The following is a 21,493-nucleotide window of genomic DNA, read 5'->3' as shown; positions in this document are numbered from 1 at the left end:
TGGTGACAAGTGCATCTTTATCTGGAGTACACTGAAATACAAGCTATCACTGTAATAAAGGAATGCCGTAGTGAAATATTGTATGTACAGTTTTCAAGTTAAGTTTCTTTGAGTATCACTGATTCTGTTTTCTCATTGCCACAGAGCGCTTTGCAGTTCTCTTCACGATGAAGAACGCGACAGGAGTGACACAGTTCTTTCTCCTAGGACTAACCAGTGACCCAGAACTACAAGTTCCCCTCTTTATAATGTTCACCCTCATCTACCTCGCCACTCTGATTGGGAACTTGGGGATCATTACGTTGATTCTGCTGGACTCGCATCTCCACACGCCCATGTACTTTTTCCTCAGTAACCTGTCTCTGGTGGATGTTTGTTACTCTTCGGCTGTCACTCCCACAGTCCTGGCTGGATTCATTCCAGGAGACAAGGTCATCTCCTACGATGCGTGTGCGGCTCAGATGTTCTTTTTCGCAGCCTTTGCCACTGTGGAAAATTACCTGTTGGCCTCAATGGCTTATGACCGCTATGCAGCTGTGTGCAAACCCCTATATTACACCACCACCATGACAAGAAGTGTGTGCGCTGGTCTGGCGACAGGCTCCTATGTCTGTGGATTCCTGAATGCCTCCATCCACAGTGGAGACACATTCAGTCTCTCTTTCTGTATGTTCAATGCGGTCCATCACTTTTTCTGTGATGTTCCAGCCATCATGATTCTCTCTTGTTCTGACAGACATGTTAGTGAACTGGTTCTAGTTTATGTAGTGGGCTTCAATGTCTTTTTTGCTCTCCTGGTTATCTTGATATCCTATATATTCATATTTATCACCATCCTAAAGATGCCCTCATCCACAGGGTACCAGAAGGCCTTGTCCACCTGTGCCTCCCACTTCACTGCTGTATCCATCTTCCATGGAACGACTATCTTCATGTACTTACAGCCCAGCTCCAGTCATTCCATGGACGTGGACAAAACGGCCTCTGTGTTCTATGCTGTGATCATTCCATTGCTGAACCCTCTGGTCTACAGCCTGAGGAACAAGGAGGTAAAGAGTGCATTTATGAAGGTGCTTGTAGAGGCAAAATTGTCTCTAGGATTCTGATTTCAACACTGTAAAATGATATCCTGACCAATAAAAGCTCTCTTGTCCTGAAAAAAAAAAAGAAGAAGAAGAAATACTATGTCCAGAAATATAATACCCAAACAAGAATGACTAAGATGTCTTGTGGCTGACTAGTTTAAAACCTTATTAAGGACATTGGTTTATTCATTTATCCTGCCTGCTTTTTTAACTAAAATGTTTACTTCATGTATTAGAATATACATATGTGTGTAATAGATTTCTATTTCTTTGGTTAAATGCTAAATTGTTAATGTTGTTAATTTAGCATTTAATTTAAATGTTAAATTTGAAAATAAAATGTTATACTATTGAATACAAGTATATGATTTGGGGGATCACAAGAGATATCAAGAGATTTATCAAGAGATAAATAAAGCATTTTAAATACATTAATATTTCTATCTTGACTGAGTCATTTGATAGAACCAACATGCTCATTTTTATGATTTTCAAAGGATAATGTAGCCAGAGTGTAAGAAAAGTGGGAAAAATGAAAAGTATTTAAAACCCAAGAGTTTTTTGAAACATTTATTTATTTATTTGACTTAGTTGTGGGTCTTAGTTGCAGCAGACTGGATCTTTGGTTGTGGTGCATGGGATCAGTAGTTGTGGCATGTGGGTTTAGTTGTCCTGTGGCATTTGGGATTTAGTTCCCTGACCATGGAATAAACCCACGTCCCCTGCATTGTAAGGCAGATTCTTAACCACTGGACCACCAGAGAGGTCTCTTAAACACAAGATTTTGATGCTGAATATGCTTGCTTATATTAGTTTCACTTCTAGATCCTCTTTCTACAGAGGTAAGAAGTATACATATACAAGGTTTGTATGTATTCATCAGTTCAGTTCAGTCACTCAGTTGTGTCCGATTCCTTGTGACCCCATAGACTGCAGCATGCCACGATTCCCTGTTCATCCCCAACTCCTGGGGCTTGCTCAAACTCATGTCCATTGAGTTGGTGATGTCATTCAACTATTTCATCCTCTGTCATCCCCTTCTCCTCCTCCCTTCAATTTTTCCCAGCATCAGGGTCTTTTTCAATGAGTCAGTTCTTTGCATCAGGAGGCCAAAGTATGTATTCATAATTACACTTATTTCTCTACCTATTCATCATACCCATATCAATTAAACATGAGTGCTTACTAATATCTCTGACTCTAATCTATTTCATCCCTTTCTTATCTGTAACTTCCATCTCTGACAGTGAGAAATCTGACTCCTAACAATTTCCATTCATTAATTTATTCGCATGAGTCCAGTTTTTAAAAAAAGCAGTTCATGTTAGTGGGAATGCAAACTAGTACAGCCACTATGGAGAACAGTGTGGAGATTCCTTAACTGGAAATAGAACTGCCATATGACCCAGAAATCCCACTCCTGGGCATACACACCGAGGAAACCAGATCTGAAAGAGACACATGCATCCCAATGTTCATCGCAGCACTGTTTATAATAGCCAGGACATGGAAGCAACCTAGATGCCCATCAGCAAATGAATGGATAAGAAAGCTGTGGTACAAAAAAAAAAAAAAAAAAAAAAAAGCTGTGGTACATATACACAATGGAATATTACTCAGCCATTAAAAAGAATACATTTGAATCAGTTCTAATGAGATGGATGAAACTGGAGCCCATTATACAGAGTGAAGTAAGCCAGAAAGAAAAACACCAATACAGTATACTAACGAATATATATGGAATTTAGAAAGATGGTAATGATAACCCTATATGCAAGACAGAAAAAGAGACACAGAGGTATAGAACAGACTTTTGGACTCTATAGGAGACGGTGAGGGTGGGATGATCTGACAGAATAGCACTGAAGCATGTATATTATCAATCATGAAACAGATTGCCAGTCCAGGTTCGATGCATGAGACAAGTGCTCGGGGCTGGTGCACTGGGATGACCCAGAGGGATGGGATGGGGAGGGAGGTGGGAGGGGGGATCGGGATGGGGAACACATGTAAATCCATGGCTGAATCATGTCAATGTATGGCAAAAACCACTACAATACTGTAAAGTAACTAGCCTCCAACTAATAAAAATAAATGAAAGAAAAAGAAAAGAAAAGAAATTCAAAAATTGCTGATCTATACTCTCTTGAGGAACAACTTGAGTAATTAAAGAACAGTATTTTATAGATTTTTTTTTCATTTTTTCCCTTGCAATTCCCTATGAGCACACTGTTTTCCAACGTTAGCTTATTTCCCCCCTTCTCTTCAAAGAGGCTAAGTCATTTGTAGTACAATTAATTTTTTTAACAATCTGTGTTCACTCCTGTGGTTCTCCTGTGCTCCTGGCCGATTCTTTTAAATTTGTATATATTAAATTTCACTCTATGCTAAGTATAGCTCTATGGGTTTTAACAAATGTAGAACTGTGTGTTCACCAGCCCAGTACCATGACGCATACTTGCCCACATGCATGGAGTCACTTCAGTCGTGTCTGACTGCTTGCAACCCTATGGACCACAGCCCGCCAGGCTCCTCTGTCCATAGGATTCTCTAGGCAAGAGTACTGGAGTGAGTTGCCATGACTTTCTCCAGCGGATCTTCCCAGCCCAGGGATCAAACCCGCATCCCTCACGTCTCCGGCACTGGCAGGCAGGTTGTTTGCCACTAGTGGCCCCTGGGAAACACGAAGAATACTTACATTATCTTAAAACTTCCCTTTCCATCTCTTCACAGACAACCACTCCCTATGCCCCAGCCCGTGGAATTCATTAAGCTTTTTCCATACCTATGTTATATGATTGGAATAACACAATATAGAGCCTTTAGGCCTCACTTCTTTAAAAATTCACTTTAGATTCATCCATGTTGTTGCATGAATCACTAATACTCCATTGTATCACTTAATAGTCTCCCAATATAATATTGTATGACTGTTTAATCATTCACTTCTGGAAGCGCATCTGGTTGCTTTCAGTTTGGCAGTTTTTAATAAAACTTTTAAAATATTTGCATAAAGAGAAATGAAGAACATTGCAAAAAATGTGATTTCAGTTTACATTTAAGTTCTAGTTTGTATTTTTTTTGGGGGGGGGGTGCTGTGTTATATATGAACTGATGACCATTGAAGCAAAATTTGTCGAAAAAATATATTTTCTCCATCCACTTTCCTTTGCATCTTCCACAAAAATCAGTTGATCACATAGCTGCAGGTCATTTTTGGATATTATAATCCATTCCATTGATCCATAGGTCCCTCTTTCCCCTAATACCACACTGCCTTACATACTACAGATTGGGGCTTCCCTGGTAGTCCAGTGGTTAATACTTTGCCTTCCAATGCAAGTGATGCAGGTTTGATCTCTGATCGGTCAGCTGAGATCCCACATACCTTGCAGACAAAAGTAAAAATAAATAAATACTACATATTATAGTAAGTCAAAAACAGGACGATTTTCATGCTTCTCCTTTATCTTTTTCATAATTATTTTGTCTGTTTGCAAGTTTTACAGTTCCATATCTATTTGTACTATCATGTCAAAATTTACCCTAGAAAGTTTTCTTTGGGTTTCAATGCTGATTTCATGAGGTCCATAATGCAATCAACTCTAATTACTCTAATGGTCAAACTCGGGGACACAGTGAGGTACAGGCAAGCCTGGAGTGCTGAAGTCCATGCAGTCACAAGGAGTAGGGCGTGACTTGGGAACTGAACAATAACACGAACATGGACACCATTATACTCATTTTCTAAAATTTCATTCATCAGTATTCTATATTTTTAGCACTTTTAAGACAAATATCTTAAATATACTCAAAGAACTAACTAAAATCTTAGACAATGAACTAGAGGAAATCAAAAGTATAAAGTCTGAATAAATAGAGACAGAAATTATAAAAATTAACCAGATAGAAAACCTGTAGCAATAACCAAGAATAAATGAGGCAGACAACAAAAAGTGGCTCATATTGCTTGACCTTAAAATCTTAGTATATTTTGTGAGTTTCAAAGAACTTTCATATTCACTCTCACATGAGAGCAGGATAAAAACCTATGAGGTAGGTGGAGAAGGTTTTTTTTATCTTGTGAATTAAGAAAATCACATCATGGTAGGTCTGTAACCATCATACACAGCTGATTATCAATCAGGTAACTAGGACTGGAATTGGTCAACTGTTTTGTAGTACAATATTAAACATATCCTTATATCTCTAAATTTATTGATCAAAAAGACATTTATTTCCCATTACACGTTGGAGTACAAATAAGAGATTTTGGATAACACATTTGCCACTCTTTCTGTATCAAAGGAATACAGAAATTAATTGCTTTCAAAAGTAAGTGTAACCAGATGCACATGTGTTTGAGCCCAATATGGTAACTCACAGAAAGAACTTTGTGGTCACCAGAATGTTCTGGCACATTCTGAAAACTTTCAAGGTGATTTAATAACATGTCACTGATATTTGATTATAGCACTTATCACTATTTGAATGTGGATTTGCAGTTTTTGCTGTCTCTACCCACAAAATAAGGAAAGACTCGTGTCATTTACTTTGTAATAATAGTAACAAGCATATCACTTGGTACACAACTGGGATTCAATATGCTTTGCTTATGTGAATGAATTAAATCAAAGTGATTCAGAATATGCCCTGAGAGTTAGAGGTAGACAAACACTATTAAATTGTGGGCATGTATAAATTTTTCAGTTCAGTTCAGTTCAGTTGCTCAGTCATGTCCGACTCTTTGCGACCCCATGGACTGCAGCATGCCAGGCCTCCCTGTCCTTCACCAACTCCTGGAGTTTACTCAAATTCATGTCCATCATGTTGGTGATGCCATCCAACCATCTCATCCTCTGTCATCCCCTTCCCCTCCCACTTTCAATCTTTCCCAGCATCAGGATCTTTTCAAATGAGTCAGTTTTTCACATCAGATGGCCAGAGTATTGGAATTTCAGCTTTAGCTCAGTCTTTCAAATGAATATTCAGGACTGATCTCCTTCAAGATGGACTGGTTGGATCTCCTCGCAGTCCAAGGGACTCTCAAGAGTCTGCTCCAACGTCACAGTTCAAAAGCATCAATTCTTCAGTGCTCAACTTTCTTTATAGTTCAACTTTCACATAGATACAGGACTACTGGAAAAACCATAGCTTTGACTAGATGGACCTTTGTTGGCAAAGTAATGTCTCTGCTTTTTAATATGCTCTCTAGGTTGATCATAGCTTTTCTTCCAAAGAGCAAGTGTCTTTTAATTTCATGGCTGCAGTCACCATCTGCAGTGATTTTGGAGCCCCCAAAAATAAAGTCTCTCACTATTTCCAGTTTCCCCATCTATTTACCATGAAGGGATGGGACCAGATGCCATGATCTTAGTTTTCTGAATATTGAGTTTTAAGCCAACTTTTTTACTCTCCCCTTTCACTTTCATCAAGAGGCTCTTTAGTTCTTCTTCTCTTTCTGCCATAAGGGTGGTGTCATCTGCGTACATGAGGTTATTGATATTTTGCCCAGGAATCTTAATTTCAGCTTGTGTTTCATCCAGCCTGGTATTTCACATGATGTACTCTGCATATAAGTTAAATAAGTAGGATAACAATATACAGCCTTGACGTACTCCTTTTCCTATTTGGAACCAGTCTGTTGTTCCATGTCCAGTTCTAACTGTTGCTTCTTGACCTGCATACAGATTTCTCAGGAGGCAGGCAGATCAGGTGGTCTGATATTCCCATCTCTTTAAGAATTTTCCACAGTTTGTTGTGATCCACACAGTCAAAAGCTTTGGTATAGTCAATAAAGGAGAAGTAGATGTTTTTCTGGAACTCTCTCACTTTTTCAATGATACAGCAGATTTTGGCAGTTTGACCTCTGATTCCTCTGCTTTTTCTAAATCTAGTTTGGACATCTGGAAGTTCACAGTTCACATACTATTGAAGCCTGGCTTGGAGAATTTTGAGCATTACTTTGCTAGCATGTGAGATAAGTGCAATTGTGTGGTAGTTTGAGCATTCTTTGGCATTGCTCTTTTTGGGGATTGGAATGAAAACTGACCTTTTCCAGTCCTGTGACCACTGCTGAGTTTTCCAAATTTGCTGGCATATTGAGTGCAGCACTTTCACAGCATCATCTTTTAGAATTTGAAATAGCCCCTGGAATGCAAAAGTGTTCCTACTTTTGCCTGAAGTAACAAGCAAATTTGACCTTGGAGTACATAATGAAACATGGCAAAGGTTAATAGAGTTTTGCTAAGAGAATGTGCTGGTCATAGCAGACACCCTCTTCCAACAACATAAGAGGAGACTCTACACATGGGCATCATCAAATCAACAATACCAAAATCAGATTGATTATATTCTGTGCAACCAAAGATGTAGAAGCTTTATACATATACAATTTTACTATAAGGCAAACAATTGTTCTAAATTTTGACGTGTGTGCAGAGATAGCTGGAGGAGAATGAGAGGAATAGGAAGGGAACTAATGATGACAATTTTTCTTGTTATCAGTCTTTGTGTTAGATGGTTTCTATGTAAGCGTAAATTTAATATTTATAGCTTTGTGAAATAAGTATACTGGATATTATATGGACAGGACTTTTAACAGGAATGAAAGTAGGACTCAAGGACTGGCAAATAATATTCCCAAAACCAACTCCATCTAAGTTGCTAATTGGTCACGCTTATCTGTACAATCCAGGGAAATTACTAAAGTCCATGCAGTACCCTTGGGTAAATAGTCTCTGGGTATTTTCTCCTAAATGATTATACTACACTCATAATTGGACAAATTGTTCCTTCTAAATCTTCTCAAGTTTCCACATTTTCTCACTTTATCTTTCTCTTGTCTCTCTCCCTCTTCTCTCTCTCATCCCCTCATTCAATCTTTAAATGAGTTTTTGATTGTGACTTATGCTTTGTTAGTGCTATAATGTGATCATATTTTATATTTACAGTATTTTTATTACTTTATATTTTTATCAATACAATCCATTGTCTGCTATGTTACTTCTAAGAGCATTAATAATACTAATAATAACAGCAGTACTATGAGGAAGAGTAGATTTCTATACTACTATGGCTTAGTTTACTCCACTTATCTAATTTAAATGGGGAAAATGTTATTATTCTGATTGGATGAGAAAAGTGACTCTCAGAAAAGTTATCTAATTTGAACAGTGTACTTAAAAGGACAATTAAGATTATGGATTTTAGACAATTTAGACAATTCTGCATGGATTCTCACATCATTTGAGAGCTGGAAATAAATGAAAGAAAAATAAGTGGTTATCATTCAGCCACACACAATATGAAAAGGAAACCAAGAAATCTTGGAAATAAAATACATATTAATAAAATATGCAGAGATTAAAGAACATACTTTTAAAAAATGGATCAAAGAATAAATCTCAAGAGAAATTTTAAGATATTTTGGGCTAAATGAAAATGATAACACAACTTATCAGAATTTGTGGGATACAGAGGAAGTAGTATTTAGAGAGAAATTTGCAGCATTGAGTGTATGTACTGGGGAATAAAACAAAGATTTAAAATGTGTAATATAAGCTTCCACCTTAGGAAACAAGAACAAATTAAATCCAAAGTAATCAGACAAAAATAAATAATAAGAGCAGAAATCTGGTGGCTCAGATGGTAAAGAATCTGCATGCAAAGCAGGAGACCCAGCTTCAATCCCTGGGTCAGGAGGATCCCCTGGAGAAGGAAATGGCAACACACTCCATATTCTTGCCTGGAGAATCCCATGGACAGAGGAGCCTTGTGGGCTACAGTCTGTGGGGCCACGAAGAGTCAGACATGACCAAGTGACTAACACTTTCAGAGCAGAAATCAACGAAAGTGAAAACAGGAAATCAATAAGAGAAAATCAATGAAACTAACAGCTATTTCTTAGAAAAGGTTGATAAAATCAATAAGCATCAAACCAGACTTACTAAAACACAAAGAAAGAAGACAAATTATTCATGTCAGAAATGAAAGCTGGGATATCATTTCAGATTCTATAGGCATTAGAATGATAATAAAAGAATAGTAGGAAGAACTCTGTGCATACAGATTTAGTTACCTAGATGAAACTGATTAATTCCTTGAAAGCCACAGGTTGCCAAAATCACACAAGAAGACATAGACAATCTCAATAGGCCTATATCTATTAAAGAAGTTGAACTAGCAATTAATAATTTTCCAGAACAGAAATTTTCAGTCCAGTTTATTGAATTCTACCAAACATTTAAAAAAAATTATACCAATCCTTTGCAATCTTTTTCAGAGGGTAGAAGCAGAGAGAATGTTTCTTAACTCATTCTATGAATCCAACAATACCCTAATGACAAAACCAAACAAAGGTATTATGACCAATAAAGACCAATATCTTTCATTAACATAGATGTAAAAATCCTCAAAAGATATTAACAGATCAAAGTCAATGGGTAAAAAGAATTATACATCATAGCCACCTGGATTTATCACAGGCATGCAAAACTGTCTATCATTTGAAAACCAATTAATGTAATCCATCAAATAAAGAAGCTTAAAATGCATTATCGTATCAATAGATAAATAAAAAGCTTTTGACAAAATCCAATATCCACTCATGATGAAAAAGTCTCAGTAAATAAGAGCAGAATACTTTGGCCACCTGATGGGAAGAGCCGACTCATTGGAGAAGACCTTGATGCTGGGAAAGATTGAAGGCAGGAGGAGAAGGGGGTGACAGAGGATGAGATGGTTGGATGGCATCATCGACTTAATAGACTTGAATTTGAGCAAACTCCAGGAGATAGTGAAGAACAGGGAGGCCTGGTGTACTACAGTCCATGCACAAAAAGTCAGACATGAGAGAGCAACTTAATAACAACAAAATTAAAAACTTTAGCTAGCTCAACTTGATAAAGACTGCCTACAAAATGTCTATAGCTAACATTGTACCTAATGGTGAGAAAATATATTTCTCACTAGGATCAGGAATGTCCTTTTATATCATTTCTTTTAGCACTATACTGGAAGTCCTAGCTAGTATAATGTGATAAGAAAGTGATATAAAAGGGAGATAGACTGGGGAAGGAAGAAATAGAAACTCTCTTTGTTCACAGATAATGTGATCATTTATGTAGAAATTCAGAAAGAATAGACAGAAAACTCTTGGGACTAATAAATGATTAGCAAGGCTATAAGATGCAAGGTTGAGATGCAAAATTCTATCACTTTTCTATGTACTGGCAATGATCAAGTGGAATTTGACATTTAAAAGGCAAGATTTTTTATATTAGCACCCCCAAAATGAAATATAGTCATCTTTACATATCAGCAGGGGATTGGTTCTAAGGATCACCCAGATACCAGAATATACATACACTCATGACCCTTATATAAAACGGTGTAGCATTTGCATGTGTACATTCTTTCATTTACTTTAAATCATGTTTAGACTATTCAAAATACCTAATACAATGCAAATGCAATGTAAATAGTTGCTGTCATCTGACAAATTCATTTTGCTTTTTGGAAACTTTTAGAATTTCCTTTGAAATATTTTCAATCCAGTGCACCTTCTGTACAGGGACAGTGAGTGCCTAGAGGAGTACCATCAGAGAACCTCCAGGAGGGTGATTTGGAGGAGAAAAGAAATCCCTCTGACTACAGATCTAACTTTCAGATTGACTTATCAGAATTAAGGCACAATATATTCTCTCTCTGACACGCATCATATTTGTCTGCCCTTGGTAATCTTGGGAAAACACAGATATTATTTATCAACTTCTTAACATTTCTAGTAGCCTAACATTTAGTTGTAGCACATAAAAGAACAGAAAGGACAAAAACATAATAAAAATGTAAGATAAAAAATAAATTAATTTTTAGAAATATATTGCAAGTATCAAAAATCAAAATAAATGTAATTTTTGTACTCTTGATTTTAATTTTTTAAATGGGAGAAGAAAAGATATCAAGATTGCAAATACATGCATGTGCTATTGAACATATCAAATTATGTCCCTGCACACAGTTTAATTGCTTCTTCTTTGTATCAAGTGGGATGAGGAGAAGGGATTGCACACAGCTGGGCCCTCACAGGTGCCCTGTTCTCCTGAGAGACGCGTGCCTGTACAATTTTCTTCTTTTTCTCATTCATTAGTCTCTGAAATCCCATCTTGACTCCACTTGACATTGTCTTAAAAGGACCAGACTATACGCAGATCCCATTTGGTCATCACTGTTGAAATGAATGTTTATACTTTTAGCATATACCAGCTTCTTCCCAAACTGAATATTTGCAGCGAGTCTGAAACCACAGGCAAGGAAAACACTGTAAGATAAAAGTTAAATTTATTCATGTTGAAAAAGTTAAACCCGTCTTAAGATATTACTTTCATCTGTTACAGAAGAAAAATTGCAAAGTGTGTGGGAGAGAGAATTTTATTATCTCTGTATCACAAATAAAATTAAGATCCACAGAAGGCAAATACTTTTCCGAGTACCCAGAAAAATCCACAGTAGGTGTAATACTTAAATCCAGGCTTCTTGCTCAGGGGTAATGATCTTTTCTTTGTCTCTTCAGCTTCAAGGAACTTGGAACTTTTTGACCATTACATAAAAAAGAATTCCTCCTGTATTATTTATACATTCTTCTAAGGCTGAATTTCTGATTTCAGATCCACATTTCAGTATTGTCTTTTCCTTCTTTTCAACAGCAAGGTAAGGATCTATATTCAATATACACTTCTAATGAAAAATGCAACTGATGCAGAAGCAGTGAAAAACCTACATGTTCTCTGAGTGACCTCGTACCTGGTTGTTTGAGCACTTTTTCTGAAACACTGGCGTAAGTGTAGAATTCAAATGCATAACATTCTAACCAGCAGAGAGTAAATGAATATTTATGAAATTCCACGCTGCTTTCCTTGTGCTGTGCTTTGCCTAATCGCTTCATATCTGACTCTTTGTGACCCTGTGAACTGTAGCCCACCAAGTACCTCTGTCCATGGGGATTCTCCAGACAAGAATACTAGAAGAGGTTGCCATGCCCTCCTCCAGGCTGCTTTCCTTAAGTGGAAAGACCTCTGATGGGCTTCCCCAGTGGCTCTGCCATAAAGAAGCCGCCTGCTATACGGGAGACTCAGGAGATGTGGGTTCCATCCCTGAGTAGGGAAGATCCCCTGGAGGAAGTAATGGCAACCCACTCCAGTATATTTGCCTGGAAAATCCCATAGACAGAGGAGCCTGGTGGGCTACAGTCCATAGGTTCACAAAGAGTCAGACACCACTGAAGCTACTGAGCAAGCCCTCACGCAAAGCCCTACAATAGATGATAGGCTGATTGAGTGGGTTACAAATTCCTTTTGTTTATCATATGTTAACTTGTCATTGAAGGGACAGATAGCCAAACAGGGTGCAATGCCACTTCTTTAAAAACCAGAAAGTTTTTGGTACATCATGAAAGTACCAAGATCCTTACTGCATTTTCACTATCATTTCCCCACAATCTCACCCTTTCACTATTTGCTTATCTAGAAAAAATCTGGCAATGCAGTGATTAAATGTACAGGCATTGGGATCAATTAGACTTGAGTTTGTATGTTGGATAGCTCATACTATTTGTCAAATTTTAAGAAGTCACATTTTAACTGTAAATTAGATTGTGTGTGTGTGAGTGTGTGTGCATGCAGTCTGTATCTTTCTGCTAATATCTATTCATTTATCTATCATCTATTATCAGTACCATCTGTTATCTATATATCTATCTCCCCATCTATGAAACAAATTACAAGTAAGTAGTAAATTTAAGCTGTTAACTAATTCAGGAGATCTGTTAGTCATCATAGAATACAGTGATTTACATGTGTGTGTTGATATATAGATCTACATCTATATCTATACATCTTATTTTACTGTGTGGGTAAGGTATTGACAAACACAAATAATTTAAGGAGCAGACATGTAAAATAATGTGTTTCAGGGCTGAGAGGAAGATGGTAGAGAATGCTGGTTACCAAGAATGGGTTTCTTTCTCAAATCTCCTTTTAAAATACAAAGATCTGTGCTTACTCACAGGTATGCAGGTTAGTCTCACCCTCCAGACTATGACTTTTCACCCCTCCACACCTCAGTATCTATTTTCCAACTAACTGTTGTCAGGAATGACAGCAAGATCGAGTCTAAGATAGGAGAGCACTTTCAACACAAGCTAAACTGTAGATCTCAAGAAAGACATTAACAAAAAGAGGATTTGAAGATGCCTGAGTTCTCACCCAAAATGATTGACCCAGCCAAGAGGACAGACTGAGAAATACAGGGTGAAGCAAAGTATCCGAGTGGACAGTATGTAGGAAAAAGCATATTAAAGATTAGAGTTATTGGACTTCAAAGCCTACCCATCTGTGTCTGTCACCTGAATTTCCTAAACCAACATAGAGACCCACTGATCTATGCCAATCCATAATATTATATCTAGCACTCATCAGAATTGTGTTTCAGACCCACATGCTGCTGTTTTCATGCATCATTTCTTTTCACTTTTACAATACTCCTTTAAGGTAGGTCTCAACACCACCTTCATTTTCTGACAGATAAAATGAGATGCAGGGATAAGTTAGGACCAGTGTCTCCTAGTAGTAAATGGTAGGTCTGCTGTGTCTTACACATGTTTTCTCAGAGTAAAGCTTCCCTACCCAATGCTGTACCTTATCTTCAGATCTGGCTTTGTTTGTTGCATATACCTCTAGTCCTGCATTTAGCCCACATCTAAATGAGCTTATCTACTGTGCATTTATTTGTGTGTAAATCAACCATACTACTCCAAGTGTTAAATTCAGGGCAGTAAAGATAACTAAATGTAAACTGAATGAAGCGAAAATCAACTCAAAATTTTTAATGGCATTTAGGTTGAGAATCACTCAGGGTCTAAAGCTTGACTTTATTCATTAATAGCATAACATCTGTGTAACCTTGAGTAAATTATTCTGTCTCTTTGTTGTCAACTTGCCATATACAACAATGAGAAAAATAACTAATCAATCATAGAACTGATAAAAAGAATTAAAAGAATATGTACATATAAAGCATCCAATAAGTGAGCACTATAGAAGTGTAAACTATTAGAAGACTCAAAAGATCTGATTTAGGAGATGGATTCACTGTCGGCATATGAACTTAGAAAACTTTAGTTCTACCTGCAACACAGTTTACTCATATACAAAAACAAGAACTTGAGAAGGTGATCCATAAAGACCCTTCCTCTTCAGAAGTCTACTACTGTGTAGATAAAGATATCACCAAACTGTGCTGTCATGCCTATGTAACAAAAGTGGTAAATGCTGATGAAAAACTGATTGTTCTAATAAAATAATACTTGTGCATTTCAACTTCTGTGCAACTGCTTTTTGTTCATGCATCTGCTCCTTTACTTCTCTTTGCTACAGAGCATTTTATGACTCTCAAATCTCATTCATGGAAAATAATACGGAGGGAGCTGATCTCATCCTGCTGGGACTCACAGATGACCCGCAGCTGCAGGTTCCTCTCTTCGTAATCTTCACCTTCATTTACCTCCTCACTCTGATTGGGAACCTGGGGATGACCACGTTGATCCTGCTGGACTCTCGTCTCCACATCCCTATGTACTTTTTCCTCCGTAACCTCTCTCTGGTGGACTTTTGTTACTCCTCCACCATCACTCCAAAGGTGATGGCTGGGCTCCTTATAGGAGATAAGATCATCTCCTACCATGCATGTGCGGCTCAGATGTTCTTTTTTGTAGCCTTTGCCACTGTGGAAAGTTACCTGTTGGCCTCCATGGCTTATGACTGCTACGCAGCAGTGTGCAAGCCCCTGCATTACACCACCTCCATGACCACAAGTGTGTGTGCACGTCTGGCCATAGGCTCTTATATCTTTGGTATTCTGACTGCTGCTATCGATGTTGGGGACACATTCTGTCTCTCTTTTTGTATGTCCAATATCATCCATCACTTTTTCTGTGATATTCCAGCAGTCGTGTCTCTGACTTGTTCAGATAAAGACATTAATGAGCTGATTCTTTTTCTTATTTCGAGCTTTAATATCTTTTCCGCACTTCTTGTTATTTTGATTTCCTACTTGCTCATATTTACCACTATTTTGAAGATGCAATCAGGTGAAGGCTACCAGAAGGCTTTGTCTACCTGCGCTTCCCACCTCACTGCTGTCTCCATCTTCTATGGGACCGTCATCTTCATGTACTTACAGCCCAGCTCCAGCCACTCCATGGACACAGACAAAATCGCATCTGTGTTCTATACGATGCTCATCCCCATGCTGAACCCTATGGTCTACAGCCTACGGAACAGGGAAGTCAAGAGTGCATTCAAGAAGGTTGTTGAGAAGGCAAAGTACTCTCTAGGTTTAATCTTTTAATGGTGTGACATCCACAGAAATTATTTCATCTCCCTTAGACCTATTCTACATCATAACTCAATGTTCACAGCCATGTAGGGACTCAAACATAAAATTTTGTCAAAGTTTAGGAACAGGTCCAAGCTTTCAAAATTCAAAAATATTATAATTATTTTGAATAAAATATTTTAATGAAGTAAATGTGGCTTTTGACACATTTTAATAAGATCAAATAATATCATCATCTTAGAAGTTAACGTTTGAGTTGTTACTGAGGGTTTTGGTGAGAGAAATCATGTTCACGTGACAATTTCCAAAAGATAAACAGTCATGTTAGACTAAAAGTGCAGAGAATATTAAGACCTTTTCTTACATTAACTTTATGACTACCATCTCTCTACATTATGTTAAAAATAGTGCAGTGATATTATTAAGGCTATTTTCTTTTATCTTCCTTTCCTTTTTTCAGAAATGCTTTGAAGTGGCTGATTTCACCATAATACTTAACTTGAGCTATTACCTTGTTTTATCACTCTTCTACCCACTCACCCCCTTTAGTCCCACTGATTTCTTGCTATTCCTGGACAGTGCTACACATACCCCTGCCTCAGAAGTTTTGTATTTGCCCTTTTCTCTGCCTAGAATACTTCTCAAGTCATTTCAGATTGCTTGTTAGATGTTATCTGTTTAGGGAAGTCATATAGGCCTTCCTTGGACTACTTTATAAAATAGTCACTTCACTCTCTTTAAGGCTTCTTCTTCAGCCTGCTTCCTTCTTCACAGTTGCCATCAACACTCAGTTCTTTTATTTGTTCACCTATTTTCATCTATATCCCTCAACTTGAATGGAAACTCCCTGTGAGCTCTAGCTTAATCTGGTGATTTAACTGGAAATAAAACTTTGAATCTTAAATTAAAATTCATTTTGTTTAGTGTTAACAACTCAATAAATTTCAGTTTGTGTTGGTGGAAGTAAGTCATAAAAACTCTATAAACTTCAAGAGAGAGCGGGCACCCTAACAACCACTTGATAATGACTTCAGATTCTGTAATAAATTGGCATTGCCTGGTACAACAAATACCTGAGGCATGAAGCAAAAATATCTGAAAAACCAAAAGGCTATCTATAGATACAACTACTATCTTGATCCAAAGGAATTTTCCAAAGCTTATTATTTATGTTGTCATCATTTTTCTTCTTGTTGTTTCTGTGGATTTTGAATAATAAAAATAACATTAATGATGATGATGGTTATGTAGGTAGACAGACAGATAGATAGATTTAGACAGATAGACAGCATACTTTTTAGACAGCTATTGCCTTCCAGGATTTATGATATTTGCTATTTCTTATTGTTGTTGTTTAGTTACTTAAGTCACATCTGACTCTTTGTACCCTATGGACTATATAGCCCACCAGGTTCCTCTATCTATGGGATTTTCCAGGCAAGAATACTGGAGTGGATTGCCGTTTCCTTCTCTAAGGAATCTTCCTGACCCAGGGATTGAACCTGCATCTCCTGCACTGGCAGGCAGATTCTTTACCACTGAGCCAGCATGGAAGCCCATGCATGATATTTGGTATAGGGCTTATCTAATCTAATACTCACCACAACTCTATGAGACATGTTCTATTATTATCCCTGTTTACAGGTAGATGAGGCACCTGAGACTTAAAGTTAACTAATTGTCCCAAGGTCAGCAAGCACGTGCTAGAGTGGGGCTCCATGCCTGAGCTCTTCATTGTCATAAACAGTCTCTTGCTGTGACCTCCTATATAATCACTATCTCCTATATAACCACCTATCCTATATAATCACTCAATCTGAAATTTACTGCTATTGCATTTTTCTTTTTCCTTTTACATAGTAGAGAAAAGATAAAAGTTCAGTCTGTGGAGAGAGGAAGCCGTCAACACCATGTATTTTGCAGCCCTGATGTGCTAGTACTTTGCAACGTATGCAGCACATACAACTCACATACTCGTAGTTGTTTGTGAGAAAATGAAGTACCTAGATTAAATGGATAGTATCTTTTGAGCTTTAGAAATTTTTATTCAGTTTAGCTCAGTTCAGTCACTCAGTCATGTCTGACTCTTTGCGACCCCATGAACTGCAGCATGCCAGGTCTCCCTGTCCGTCACCTTTTTTCACTCCTGGAGTTTACCCAAACTCATGTCATCTCTTTTCTTGAGAAACTTTCATTATGATGACATAAAAATCTTAGAAAAATGTTGAGTGGATTTGTGTAAGAAAAATATTAAGAAAAATTGCACTGGTGGCCAAGAGATTTGGATTCACAAATCAGCCTTTGTTTTCTTTTTCTTGCCTTATTGCACTGGCTTGAACCATCAATACAAGGTTTATTTGTTTTTTATTCAAAATTTGGCCACCTGATGCAAAAAACTGACTCCTTGGAAAAGACCCTGAAGCTGGGAAAGACTGAAGGCAGGAGGAGAAGAAGACAACAGAGGATGAGATGGTTGGGTGGCATCACCGACTCAATGGACATGCGTTTGAACAAGCTCCGGGAGTTGGTGATGGACTGGGAGGCCTGGTGTGCTGCGGTCCATGGGGTCACAAAGAGTCAGAAACGACTCAGTGACTGAACTGAACTTAATCCAAATTTGCTACCATGAGTTCTCCTTGGGTACTGAGCCTCTGGGATATTCTTCTGTCTTACATGTCTTAGTTAATACTTTTATTTATTTACTTAATTTTTATAGTTTTGAGATATAACTGACACATGACAAAAATTTAAAGAGTACAAAATGATTTGATATATGTATATACAGTGAAATGGTTGCTACAATTACTTAACATCCATCACCTGACATAGTTATGAAATTTTTCCCTTGTGATGAGAGTGTGTAAGATGTAGTCTATTAGCAACTTTCAAAGATACAGAACAGTGTCATTAACTGTAGTCACCATGTTGTACATTACATCCCCAGGACTTATTTGTCTTATAGCTGGAAGCTTGTGCCTTTTGACCACCCCCACCCCAGTTCTACCACCCTTCACCCTCACCTCCAGTGCCCCCACCCTCTATCCCTTGCCTCTGGAAGCCACAAATATCTATTTCTGTGAGTTTGAGTTTTTTAGATTCTACTTATAAGTGAGATCAGATAGTATTTTTCTTTCTCTGGCTGACTTATTCACTTCTAATAAAATGTTGAAGAGAAATGATGAGAATGAAAATCCCTTTCCTGTTCTTGACTTTAGGGAAATTTTCAGTCTCTCAGCTTTCATTATGCACAGATGACTTTTTACCAGGTTAAGGGAGTTCCCTCTGATTCCTAGTTTATTAAGAATTGTTTTTTTCCCCCCTAAAATCAAGGATGAATACTGGATTTTGTCCAAAGTCAATTTCTTCATCCACTAGAATTATCAAACAGTTTAATTTTTTGCTTATTAATGTGGTAAATTACACTGATTGCTTTGAAATGTAAACAGTGTTAATTTTCTCTGAGAAAAACCATACTTGATTGCAGTGTAGTAATACTTTTATTGTCAAAGAAAGCAGAGGATGTTCCTGGGTATTCTTAGCTCATTAAAAAGGTCACCAAGGGTATTGCCTAAAGTCATAGGCCAGTTTTAAATGGGATTCGTCATTCTGAGTCATCTAAATTCCTCTGTTAAAAAGAGAGTACAGAGAGAGGCATAAGCCGTGGAAGGAAGACGGAGGCAAATGAGAAATCTGAGGTGTTGCCATCTTCTGAGGAATATGTCCTGAAGGAGGCATTCCCAATCTGAATTCAGCCCTGAGGATGTAGATCTGGTGGGGAGATGGCTAAGGATGAGAGCAGCATGGACTGAGGAGCGCAGATGGGGACGTGTGGTTTCCGGAGTGATGGTGGCCCCTGCGGGTTTGAGACAGGTGACCCCCCTTCTTTGGAAGAGCTTTCACCTCCTTCCTCCATCGTCCTGACTCTGGTCTGTTTCCCTGCCTCCTGGGCCGCTGCTCCTCAGCCTCCTTTGCTGGCTCCTTACTTCTGACTATCAGAGTCATCCAGGACTTAGTCGCAGGTCTTCCTCTCCCTCTGAGGTCACTCCTTGGGTAATTTCATCCCGTCTCACGGCTTTAAGTGCTTGAGGTATTTGAATAAAATTCAGATTCTTTGTCATGACCTCCAAGATCCAACCAGGTTGGATACCCAACTACCTCCGGGACTATACTTACCTCCTCTTCCCCACAGTCCAATGCACATACTAATCCTTCAACATATCAGACATGGTCTTATATCAGGATCTTGATTTATTTATTAAAGGATCTGCTCTTCCCTTTTCTTGGAATGTGTTTTCCCAGATCTTATCATGGCCCACTCCCTAATTTTATTCGATTCTCAGCTCAAATACCTGAAAAAAGCCTTCCTCAACCCCTGAACTTCCTTACTTAAAATAGCTGTTCCAACCTGTGACACTGTCTGTCACCTGACCCTACTTTTCCTATCACAGGCCTTCCTGTCCCACATATTAAAGCCAGCATGTGTCTCCATCATCTATCTCATGCACAGCGAAGCGACAGCCAGGAAAGCAACGGTGCTGCTGTTTTTCCTTTTGACTCACTATGTACTCAAGAAACATTTGTTTGGTGAAGAAATAACAAATATTTGCTGACACTTTATGTATTAGGTTTTACAAATCGTTTCTACTCGATGTACGGATTTTTTTTTCCCCAGATATTTCTCTTGCAATTGTGTTACCTACACGTAGATGGCAGGGTTGTCTATTAATTTATTCACAAAGCTTAAACTTGCTTTTCTCAGGGATAGTGAACACAAAAGAACAAGAATGTTATAAAATTTGGTTGCCTGTGTCTTGCACAAAATATTTATGCTTTCTAAATCTAATGAGATGAATTATTGATTAAATGCCATCTTTGCTTCTCAATTCTTAAAAATCCTTAATTTTTTTTCCAGTTTCTCTCTTTAGTTTGTGAGTGCATTAAAGGCATAGACTGTGAATTATTCATTCTTTGTCCCAGGGCCAGACTCAGAGTGTGATGAATAGAAGGTTTATAATAGATGTTCGTTGAAAATGACAGAGGAATGATTCAGGGAAATACAAGAATTTAAGTACAGACTTATGTCTTTGTTCTGTAAAAATTGCCAAGGTTTTCATAAAAATCTGTGATTCCCTATCTTCTTAATTAGTTGTCTTTTGTGTCCCAAACTTGATCTTAATTTAATTTCTCAGGCAAACTCCCAACCTGCGTTTAAGTCTATTTCTAACCAACCCAGCTTCTCTGTTACTCACTGCAGATGGAGTGATATCTTAGAATGAATGCACCTTCTATAGGATCTGTAAGACAGAGGTAATAGAGGTCCGGGACAGGTCCACAGGGACGAGGCCCAATTCAAACCAAATGATCGAGGTCTGGCCATCATGGTTCTTATTCCATCAAATATGGGCTCAATGAAATCACAATAAAGAGAGACAGTTATAGCTCTGCCTAACTGACGTTATGCAACGTAGAAGATTCTGGCATGATGGTTTAGTGGGCAAGACAGCCTTTATTCCTTAAAATTAAATTTAAAAAGTGCTTTTGTTCTTCCTAGAGTGATAGTCACTGTAAAATGTTAAAACGATATTATCAGATACAGTATTAATCACTCTACTCCAAGAAACAGAACCACCACTTTGGTTACATGCTGCTATATAACAAACCCCAAGTGTAAGGGGCTTAAAATAATAGTAGTCATTTGATTGTTGTGTCTCAGAGTTCTAGGAGTTGACTGAAAGCAACCAGGCAATTTTCACTCAGAGCTGTGAAATGCAACGATATTTTTGCCATCAGAGCTGAGGCTAGGATCAGCAGGAGTTTCACTCCCTCGCGTGGCGGGTGCCTGGCAGGAAGGCTCAAAGCCTTGTCGGTTGGAACACCTGGTCCACCCTGCGCATCTCTCTCTGACTTTCTGGTCTCTCCAGCAGGGCGACCTCAGAATACAGGGACTTCTTCCATGCTAATTCAGGCCCCAGAGTGCATTCTTGAGGGAGTGCTACAGGAACATGTGCTGGGTT

The 21,493-nt window shown here is 38.0% G+C and overlaps 2 protein-coding genes across 2 annotated transcripts; both read left to right on the top strand.

Annotated features, from left to right (window-relative positions):
* The first annotated feature begins 164 nt into the window (after positions 1-164).
* On the top strand, positions 165-1,106 carry LOC133056677 (olfactory receptor 5B3-like). Its single transcript, XM_061142273.1, has one exon. The coding sequence runs from the start codon at positions 168-170 to the stop codon at positions 1,104-1,106; it is 939 nt and encodes a 312-aa protein (XP_060998256.1). The 5' UTR covers positions 165-167.
* Positions 1,107-14,543: 13,437 nt separating this feature from the next.
* LOC133056670 (olfactory receptor 5B3-like) lies at positions 14,544-15,491 on the top strand. The gene has a single exon (XM_061142259.1). It carries the CDS (start codon positions 14,547-14,549, stop codon positions 15,489-15,491), a length of 945 nt encoding a protein of 314 aa, XP_060998242.1. The 5' UTR covers positions 14,544-14,546.
* Positions 15,492-21,493: the final 6,002 nt, after the last annotated feature.

This window comes from Dama dama, chromosome 1, assembly GCF_033118175.1.
Source record: "Dama dama isolate Ldn47 chromosome 1, ASM3311817v1, whole genome shotgun sequence".
Lineage (NCBI taxonomy): Eukaryota > Metazoa > Chordata > Mammalia > Artiodactyla > Cervidae > Dama > Dama dama.
This window is presented reverse-complemented; position numbering and strand designations above follow the sequence as displayed.